The sequence below is a fragment of the Candoia aspera genome, chromosome 12 (genome assembly GCF_035149785.1).
Source record: "Candoia aspera isolate rCanAsp1 chromosome 12, rCanAsp1.hap2, whole genome shotgun sequence".
Taxonomy (NCBI): domain Eukaryota; kingdom Metazoa; phylum Chordata; class Lepidosauria; order Squamata; family Boidae; genus Candoia; species Candoia aspera.
In genome coordinates this window covers 4,943,010-4,953,819 of record NC_086164.1, presented here as the reverse complement: position 1 = coordinate 4,953,819, position 10,810 = coordinate 4,943,010, and the positions used below count along the sequence as shown (strand labels likewise).

The following is a 10,810-nucleotide window of genomic DNA, read 5'->3' as shown; positions in this document are numbered from 1 at the left end:
CACTCCCTCGCTGCTCACATCAGCAATTCGGGAGCGCCAGAGTGCTGAGCGGCCACAAAACAAACGCAGGGCTTTGCGGAGCTGACGCCCTCTTCTTCAAACCTGTCACACACACACACCTTGCCCTTCCGACAACCCTTCTGGGCTTTAGGATGGAGGTCCTGCCTCCCCAAAGCAGGAATGGGGAAGGGCTGGCTTTCCAAATCTTGAAAGCAGAGCAAGTAGCATTGCTCCTGGCTGGACACCCAGCACTGGGAACTGGCCCTGAGTCATTTCTGGATTGCTGCAGGTTGTCCGTTCCTATCTTGCACTGAGAGAGAGGGGTTGGACTAGATGACCCCTGGGAGCCCTTCCAACTTTCAATGAAATGAATGCAGGTGGAGAAATGAAGCATTTAGCAAGGCAGGCAGGATTGCTGTGTTCCTTCGGAAAATGTAGGATGCTTCTCCATTGAAGGATTCGAAAGGTGCTACAGCTACAATGACTTTGTCGCTGGATTTTATTGTGCTCGATTTTTATTGCCTCCTTTCTTCCTTTGATCTTGGTGGGGGGGTTAAGGTGCTGGAACAGAAGCCGGGGGAGTGTGAATTGTGGAGTGCTTGGGGCTCTCTGAGCTTGGCTCTTTGCTTGCAGACATTTCATGACCCGACTAGGCAACATCATCAGTGCTGTTGAGGGTGGGGTTTCCTCCTGGGTAGTTCCTTGATTAGGGTATTGTTTTCTGCTTGATTCTTTGTCTGGGGTTAATCCCTGCTTAGCCGGGTGGAGGCTGCTCAATGACTGATGAATGAACAGTGACTGGGGAAGGCACTGGCAAACCACCCCGCTCTAGAGTCTGCCGAGAAAACGTAGCGAAAGCGGCATCCCCCCAAAGGGTCAGACTTGGTGCTTCCACAGGGGACCTTTCACCAGGTTGCTCAACATCAGACAAGCAATCAAAGAGAAAACAATACCCTAATCAGGGGACTACCAAGGCGACAGTCAGGCAGACAAACGATCAAGCAGAAAACAATGATTATTTTCCATAGCGCAGTGGTGGGCCCACTGCAGTCCCAAGGAAATGGGGGAGCGTCTGAACTCTAGGGCAGGGCTTCCCAACCAGGGTTCCGTGGCACCCTCGGGTTCCACGAGAGGTCACTAGGGGTTCCCTAGGAGGTCAAGATTTATTTTAAAAATTATGTCAAATTTGGGCAACTTCACATCCAAGAGGCAAGTTTCATTCTGTATGTTGAGTTTAAGATCACTGTTAATGCATAGATACAGGCCTATCCATGAAACGAATATAATGATTTTGGAACTTCTGGCCTATATTTGAGCCTGAATGTGCAGGGGTTCCCCGAGGCCTGGAAAATATTTCATGGGCATCTCCAGGGTCAAAAGGTTGAGAAAGGCTGGCCTAGGCTATCATCTTCCAAGCCTATGGAAAAGCTGCCAACAGAATTGCAAAATTTAGTTTGCCAAAAGGGTAAATTATTAAACACATGGAGAGTAATTACAGTAACCATTACCTTAATTTAGACTTTCATTGTGCTAAAATTAAACCCAATTAATTTTTTTCCCGGTTCCATCCGTCTCTTGGAGTTAAACTGGAACCTATTTATTTCTCTATTTATTTATCAATCAAATTTTGTCGCTGCCCATCTCCCCACAAAAGAGGGACTTTTTGTTCACCTGCATGCCAGTTTAAGCCCAAGCATGGCTGGAAGAAAAAGTTGGCTTTCTCTGATGTTATTTTTTAAAATAAATAATGAAATGGAGAGGCCATTTTTGTTGTGTGTTTTTAATTTAGTCAGGTTCTCAGAAGTTATGCTTGAAAACACAGCGCCTCTTGCATCCTGCTTGGTGTTCTTAATGCCAACTGAATTTAGCATGGCCTACAGATCCATTTAGCATGAATCTGACTGCGCTTAAAAGTCCAAATTTGGTTTGCCATGACAGGGTGATCCATCTTAGCACAGCGTTTTAATTTTTTCAGCTAGATAGCTTTAATTGATTCCACTTCTGGCAAGCACGTATGTTAATTGCAGGATAGCAGGGCTGGTGAGAAATCTCTGGATAGCATTAAAAGATATAAAACAGCCCTCCTTTTGGAGTTTTGCTGTGTATTGATCTACATACAGTTAATAGCAAAACACTACAATTAGCTGGCTCCCTGGGCTGTAAATCAACTTTTCCTGCCTTTTAAAAATTAGCTTAGGCTGTCATTCCTCCTTTCTGTGTTTTGTTTATGGCAATAGGTAATGTGCAAGCAAAGTCAGCTGGCTGAAATACGACCCCACACGATAGAGAGCACCATTTCCAAACAGCTTAAAATTATTGTAATAAATTCACGGCAGCCACTAATACCTATAGAAAATGTTGGCTCAGAAGACTCCAAGGTTTTGCTAAGCTCATCCACCTGATCCACTCAATATTTATATTGAATGCGACTGTTTAGAGCTCTGCCTCTTATATTGGATGTGCTTAAATGAAACGGTGCAAAACATGACCATGATAACAGTTTGCAACCAAGGTCAAAGATTAGGGTAAGCACAAACCATGGTCAGCTTGCTTAACATCTTGTGGTTTGTAATCCTTGTAAGTCATGGCTTATGATGTAGCATGTTGGAGCACTGGTTAAACAAACTACGGTTTAGCATTTCAGCCCATTAAGCTGGCTCTGTGCCGTGTCGTTTTGACTCTAAACTTCGAATCGTCTATCTTTTCTTCTTGCTTAGCATGGCCATGTTAGTGATATTGCTCCAGATGTTTTAACTGTGCTATGACATGCTGTTCTTGTTAACTACCCAGAGGTCAAAGAGTAGCCCTTTTATTTGCTAAATAATAAACATGGTTCACCAGGGAAGGAGTCAGAACAGACAGAACAGGGGCACACAGTGAGAAAACAGATTTGCAGTTAAATTTAGAGCAGTGTTTTTGAACCTCAGCAACTTGAAGCATGGCTGCCTGGGAAATTCTGGGAGTTGAAGTCCCCAGTCTTCAAGTTGCCGAGGTTCAGGACCACTGTGCTGGAGCATCTTTCCGAAGATGACCGGATCTTTCTGCCAACTCCTTTTGGGCAGCTGTTGGCGTCTCTTCCGAGATGCGGCCCTGCCATCTGTCGCTCTGCTGGACTCTGCACCCCGAAACAGCCCGGACATCGTCTTGCTCCCCCTCTTCAGGAAGAACCCCCCATCCCAAATCCTGGCCACACGCCTGGCGAGTTTGTACCACGATGGCTTCACCCTCCCCCCCGCCCTAAGGGGCCGGTCCCGTCCTCCAGAGGCCCGTCCCGATGACCTCCAGGGTCCCTCCTGACTCTTCCATCCTCCCTTTCAAAGGAGCTGGAAAGCGCCGGCCGTCCTTCCGCCGGCCCTTCCTCCCCTCCTGGTCGGGACGCCGGGGGATGCTGAAGCACCATTCGGGGCCATGCCCGCGGGCCCCCGCCCCCCCGCCCGGTCAGCCCCGGGGCTCCCGGCCAGGGCTCAGCAGCAGCGCGGCCGGGGCAGCGGCTGCCGGCCCCGCGCGGGCACCTCTCGGGAGGCGCCCCCGGGCACGGCGCGAGCGGGCGGCGGGCAGCCGAGGCCAGAGGCGAGGCGGGGGCACGGGCGGGGGCGGGGCCGCCGCGAGACCCTCCCCCTGCCCTCCGCTCCCCGCCCCGCCCCTCCCCACCAGCTGGCCCGGGCCGCGGCGCGCAGGCGGCGGAGGGGTCCCGAGCGCAGCCGAGCGCACGAGCGCAGGTCGCCCCGCCACCCCGGCCCTCCGCGCGCGGCCGGCCGCCCTCCCGGCGCCCGAGCGCCCCTGCCTCGCCGCGTCCCGCCCCCTCCACGCGCGCCCGGCCGGCGCGCTCCTCCCCTCCGCGCTCCTCCCGCCGCCGCCGCCGCCGCCGCCTCCTCCCTCTCCGGCGGAGGCAGAGGCTGCTGCTGCTGCTGCTGCTGCGCGCCCCGGTCCGGTCCGATCGCCCGCCCGGAGAGCTCCCCGCACCGGCCGTGCGCCCTCCTCGCCCGCCGCCCGCCCCGGGAGAGAGATGGCCGGGAGGCGCCCCCGCCTGCTCGCCCTCCTCCTGCTCCTCCTCGCCGTCGCCCTGAGCGGCCGAGGTAAGCCGGCCCACGGCGCCCCCTGCCCTTCGGCAACCGGGCGCCCGGGCCCTGCGCCCGCCGAGCCTTCTCACGTGCCCGGGGTGGGTGGGTGCGCTTGCTTGACGGGGGGGGGCAGGTCGGTGCCATCCTCGGCTGGGCTGGGCTGGTGCATCATTGCGCATGATCCCCCGCCCCCCGAGGAGCGGTGGGTAGCTGCCATTAGGCCTGGCGGGGGGGGAGGAGATCGGTACAGGTTCTGCCCCCCCCCGCTTCAAAGAAAGCAGCCGGGGGGCGTGGGCGCGCGAAAAGGGTGCTGCGGGCGAGGCTGCAGCGGCCTGCGGGGGATTCCGGCGGGAGGGCGCTTTCCCCGCTGGAAAAAGCCGTTCCCCCCCTGCCCCCCTCTTTTAACTCTATTGTGGCCAATGGTGCTGAGCTCGGGGAGCAGAAAGCTAGCGCGGCGGGGGGGGGGGGCGGGGGGGCAGCGGGGCTCTGCGCATTGCCGCAGCTTCCCCGCAAGGGGCAACTGGATTCGTTGCATTCTCGAAGGCTCTTGGAAAAAAAAGGGGGGGGAGGAGAGTAAACCTGTTAAGAAATGGGGACCCCGTCGGGCGGTGGGGGAAGGAAGGAAGGGCGTGACGGGCCCCCGCCACCAGGTTGGCCGGCTGCGTCTCCAGCCCGGAGGAGAAACTGTAGCCGAGCTGACTTCTGTATCCTCGATTCTGGGTGTAGCACCGTCCCGGTGAGGTTTCTGTCTGTCCCCCCCCCCGCTTTTTTTTTTTAAACCACTTGCGCCTGCACGCACACAGGCTAGCTTTTGCAAAATAAAAATCGGCTGCTTGGTATCCTGTCCTGCCAGCATCCTTGGAGAGAAGGGTGAAACCTGAAACATCTTCCATGCAACCTTCCAGGAGAACAATAGAGGGACCTTCCCGATCTTGGCTCGGGAGGGGGGGGGTCCCTCATAGCTGGGGTGGAAGGTTCCTCCAGAGAGAAGGCACTGATTTTGGCTCCCTTTATCTGGCAAAATTGAAAAAAAAAAAAGACGTTCTGGATTCAGGGGTTTGCTTTAATGTCTGGAAAATCCCTTTGGGCTCCTGCATTCTGGCTAGCTGACTCCGTGAAAGGGCGATTTCTGTTATCTTGAATATAATGTTGCCTTTTCGAGGCAGACAGATTTGCCATTGTTGGAAGAACAGGCTCGAAAGTCTGCGTAAAAGCTGGCTTATCCTGCAGTGTTTTGGGGGCCACGCGCCCCAGCGGGTTCAGCGAAATTGCAGACTTGAAGGGGCAATCTGCAGTTTGTCTTACCCAGTCACACCTCCTCCCCTTTGCCCGTCTGTTGGCGGCTGCTTCTGGATGTGCACCAGGGTAGAATTAATTTATCCAGGTTAAGGTGACGGTGCTAGGCATCTTCCTCTGAAAACAAATAAGGATACGGTCAGGTTCATGTCTAGTTAAATGATGGCCAGGCTTGCAGCAAGAACACAAGCATTTGTGAAGCTTTTTGGAGGCGGGGGGTGGGGGTGAAGGTGGCAAGAACCCCAATTGGGCAAGGAAGAAGATTTGAGGAAGCAGACTTGGAAAAGGAAATAATTTCTCTGGGGAATAACTGAATCATTAGTTGGTTTGGAAGTTGTGAGGGTGAGGAGTGGTCACATAAAAGGAAGAACTGCATAGCTAACAATTAAAAAAAAACATGGTTTAAAGGAGGAGCTTGTTATAGCACGAAGGTGCCGTCTGAAATGTAGTACAACCTGTATTGAAAAATGATTGATCAATTGAAGGGGATTGACCATTCAATGCTCTGACTTCTCAGCTAGCTTCTGATGGTACCATCACTCCAAAATTTTTGACAGGAGTCTTTCCCAAGCTGCCTTGGTAATACCCACAGGGATGTATATAGATGATGATGATGATGAAGAAGAAGAAGAAGAAGGAGAAGAAGAAGAAGGATTCATATTCCATTTTAAACAAATGCCTGTCATTTGGGGAGTTTAATGTCTAGGTTAGTGTTTCTCAACCTTGGTGGCTTTAAGATGTGTGGACTTCAACTCCCAGAATTCCCCAGCCAGCACTGAATTCTGGGAGTTGAAGTCCACACATCTTAAAGCCACCAAGGTTGAGAAACACTGGTATAGGTAATAGTCCAAGCAACTGAAATAGACCAAAAAAAAAACCACAACTGTGTTGAAATTGAACAGCTAAAACAGATTAAGAATAATGAAGTAAAGAAGCACTTGAGCAAATGTGTTGTGCTCAGGATTCCTGTGCAAAGATCTGTACGAAGTGGTTTATGGGTACAAGAGACAGTGACTTCTCAGTGGTGGCTCCCGAAATCTATGGAATTGCCTAATCTTGCCCCTGACCATGATGGTTTTCCAGAATCCTGCTATTCTGTCTTGAGTTTGATCTCACAATTCATCAAATGTTACTCTGTTATGTCTTGTTCCAACTTCTGTTACGTTGTTTGCTTTTTAATTTTTTTTTAAAACTGATGTGTTGCTTTTTTATCCTCATTTTTAACAGCTAGCTTTCTTGGAGGTGTGGAGACAGACAGACAGACAGACAGAAATGCTATGTGTTTAAAGCACACCATTCAACCCAAAAGAAACAATTACACAAGGATTTTAGAAGCCCTGGGCCACTGGATTTGCTAGCAAGGCAATTTGGGGATTAATTTATAAGCTCTTAAACAATTTGGGCCTAAAAGGATGCCTCATTCCATTTAGATGTGCTTGTTCAATCGTATTGTAAATCCTCTATGTCTGCTGTTGTCATCAGCCCTGTCTTTTTATAGCTCTAGCTTTGTGACTGGACTGAGGATGTTCAAATGCAATTTATGAAGAGTTTGGGTCATTTCCTCATTCCCTGGGAGAGACTGAGACCAACAAGGAAGTCTTGCTTAGAAGCTTAGATTCAGAACAGGACCTTCTTGGTGGTGGCACCTGATTATGGAACCACCATCATTTGCAGGAAGTGTGGTTGGCCTTTGTCTTATCAAGTTTTATATGCTGACCTCGTTCATACTTCACCCTCAGCTGTGGTTTGTTTCCTCAGGCTGTATTGAATAAACCTGATTTTACACGATGTGCTAGCTATGTTTGTGGTGTTTAAAACATTGAGAAGGACTAAGGAAATCCATGCCTCCTTTCAGCTATGGAAGGTGACGGGATGATTTTGGATCAGTCACTATCGCCCAGCCCATCCTACCTCACTGGGTTGTGGGAGGGCCAGATGTCACATATTGTGCCTTTGACTCCTGAGAAAGCCAGAATATAAATCTAACTAACAAATGAATTCAACCATCATTTATAAACTCTACTAAGCCCAAATGGGCACAGTGAAGTTTTTACTTGAAGTAAAAAATAGCTGCTCACCTCTACATTGGAGACATAATCCAGATTTAGGGTTTGACCTAAATCCTCTCCATTTGTGATGTTTTTCTCTTTGTTTTTTCCACCCTAATTCTTTTGGCCAGTAAAACCATTTTCAGAAATTAACCAGATAAGTGTTGCCGCCTTACTTTTAGCCTTTTTAGAGGCACCCAAAGACTATTTATGCCAGGGGGAGGTTCAGGCAGAGGAAGGGGGGCTAGGATGATATTGGTGCCCCCCCCTTCTATTTTGAACCTGCAAAATTGTAGCGCCCCATTTCATTGTTAAACTTAATTCCTAAATCATGATTCAGCCAGAGGGCAAAAGGATAAGTTGTTGTTTTCATTAATTAAGGCTTAAAATCTCTAAATCCTCCCATTCACAGCAGGGGTCAATCTTCTCTAGCCACACAGCTAGGGGCTGAATTGATTCCAATCTACATTTGTATTTATAGCAGCCTATGAGGGGAGCGTCCCTCCCTCCCAGGTCCTGCTGTGCTGTCTCACCCTGGTGGTGGTGGTGGTGGTGGTGGTGGTGGTGGTGGTGGGGGGGGGGGGGGGTTGTTCCTGGGAAGGATGACCAAAGAATGTCAGGAGTGTATGTCAAGAGTTTATATTCCCAGCAGGGCCACCCAAGGCGTGAAGGTCATCCCCGCTGCCCAGCTGAACCAAGCAGGCGTCTATACTGGGCAGTCGCAATATAGGAAGATGCTGGAGGCAGAGGATCACTTTAATGACAATGGCAAAGGAATCAAGTCATACTGAGCAGGAGAAGGCAATGGCAAGCCTTTCCTGTATTTCTGCCAAGAAAACCACACAGGTAGAAAATATAAAATAATTAACAGATGATGAGCCCCTCAGGTCTGATGGCACTCAACATGCTACTGAGGAAGAGCTGAGGATCTTTTGCACTACTGATGGTGTTTATGACTTGGCTGGATGAAAGCCTTTGGGATGTCTAGTTGCTGACATTGCCATGCTGGAAAAGAAAATCGGAAGCTGCAAAGATAGAATTACAGTAGGAACGTGGAATGTAAGAAGCATGAACACAGGAAAGCTCAGCACAGTGGAAGAGGAGATGAAATGACTATCAGTTGACTGGTTAGGCATCAGCGAATTGAGATGGACTGGGATTGGACACTTCCAGTCTGAAGATCACACACACACCATTTATTACTCAGGACATGAAAAGCAAATAAGCAATGGTGCTGCTGTTAGAGTTTATAGTTAGCAAGAACAGTACGTAAGTAAGTAAGTAGATACCCCCAATTAGAAGACCCTCTAGTACTAGAATATGAAGTTAGGTGATTGGATGGGTGTGATAAACAGAAAGGAGGGGGCTTGGTAAATTTGATGGAATTCGCAAAATTAATGGAGGAGCTATAGCTCCATTGGGGGGGGGGGGGGAGGAGCAAAAGCAAGATAATAACACAGATTCACTGGAGCTGCAGCAGATTTTCCTCTCTTGTTTCTTGTTTGAAAACAGAACAAAAATGGTTGCTGTTGAATCTCCAAGGTAGAGAAGGGGTGAGCTGCAACTACGCATGATTTAAAAAGGGAGGTGTTTCTCCTCTGAGGATGCATCCTGGAAGTCTGAAGCTCTCCTATATTGGATGACTTCCAGAAATAGTTTGCTTTTCCGTTGAACTGCTCCTTAAACTTCTTAAGGTTGAGAGATCAAGTTGGGTTTGATAAAGCGGCTGAAAGAGCTGATAAGGAGGGTGAAGTGTGCAGAGAACTGGGGGCCCATGAATTTCAGACTTAGTGGGAAAAGGAGAGTAAAGGAGAGTAAAAAAAAGGGAATAGTCCAAGCAACTATTTCAGTTGCTTGGACTATTCCCTTTTTAAAATTGGGAGCTAATTTTAAAATCCCCAAAGCAGCCAAAGGGAGTTGTAAGTTGGCAAAATGTGAAGTGGAAGATTCCTGGGCCTGGCAGTTGAAGCCTCTTCCTGTGTATGGGACCACAACTACCTCAATCCCTTGTTGAGAGCTCAAATCCAAAACATCTGGTGGACCTCAGACAGCCGGCCCTTGAACTGGCACTAATTCAAGCCAAAAGGAAGACTCAGTTGTATTCAACCCTCTCCTACTGCAGAAAAAGAGGGGAGAGGGATCGATTTGATTCAAAGACTGAAGAGCTTGACTCAACCAACTCTCAGCCTGAACGATGGGAACTGTCTGAAATGAAAGCACAGTAGAAAAGGCACTGGAGAGACACAGACACAAAGTTGTCAGCCTTCCCAAGTAGACCAGACAGGAAACACGACCAGATGAGCTAATTCTACTTTATTGTAAAGCTTCATTGACAGAATCTTGCAAGTCTGAAAGGACAGTTCTCCCCCGTCTCCTTTACAGCCTGAGAAACCAGGGAGGGCCCCTTCTGAGCCTCTTTCTCTGCCCATTGTGCAGCTGAGGGCTGTGCCCCCTCTTATCTGACTGTCCCTTAGCATCTCTTCGCCCTGTCTCTCAAGGTCTTCCTCCCATACTGTTACAAAAGTTGGCTCAAAAGTTCTGAGCGTGGCAACGTGCCACAAATTAATTTGAAAGAAAAGAAAGGGAGACAAGCTGGTGACAACTTGGAAGGTGTGTGACTCATTCAGTTTGCCAGCTGAGGACCATCTTCCTAAATTTGAGATTTGTCTCTCTGGATTCTTGGGCCAAAGTAAGCTCCAATGCCTGTTTCCTGTGCAGAAAGCATTGAGTTTGCCATGGACTTTGCATTATTTATTCTGACAACCGCAGTCAGTATATTGAGTTCATTAGCAGAAGCTGGTTGTGGGTATGTAATTGGCAGCATGGAACAGATGGGTAGGCAACGCAAGAGAATTTACAGCGGTTGAATAAGTGAGAGGTTATGGCGGGACTGAAGACTCTACGCCAGTGTTTCTCAACCTTGGCAACTTTAAGATGGGTGGACTTCGACTCCCAGAATTCCCCAGCCAGCATTCCCCATTCCCCTGGCTGGGGAATTCTGGGAATTGAAGTCCACCCACCTTAAAGTTGCCAAGGTTGAGAAACACTGCCCTACACAGTCCTGGGATAGAAGGAAGTGAGAGAAAGAAACTCAAGACAACCCACCTTGATTGTGTTTTGTATCAGGTGGGAGAGAGAGTGGAACTTGGACAGGCTTTCAAGATTCTACTATTACACCCTACAACAAGAAAGTAGCATTCCTGGATTCCCTGCAGTGCCTGTTTCTTGACCTGGCCTACCTTAAAGGGCTGATAGGCAGATCTTGTTGCCTTAACGGCAAGAGGACAGTACCACTTTTGACCATTTCCTCATAGGGCAAGCTTGCATTATGTTTTAAAAAGTGCACCTTGTGACACAGCGGCTTAGAGGTTGGACTAGGATTGGAATGATCCAGATATACTGTAT

General features: G+C 49.3%; 1 protein-coding gene across 1 annotated transcript in view; it reads left to right on the top strand.

Annotated features, from left to right (window-relative positions):
* Nucleotides 1-3,853: 3,853 nt before the first annotated feature.
* The window catches only part of CD99L2 (CD99 molecule like 2), a 44,668-nt gene continuing 37,711 nt past the window's right edge, over nucleotides 3,854-10,810 (top strand). The window contains exon 1 of the mRNA XM_063313713.1: nucleotides 3,854-4,076. Coding sequence (XP_063169783.1) covers nucleotides 4,007-4,076 — 70 coding nt within the window. The 5' untranslated portion in view covers nucleotides 3,854-4,006. The remainder of the gene's footprint in view (nucleotides 4,077-10,810) is intronic.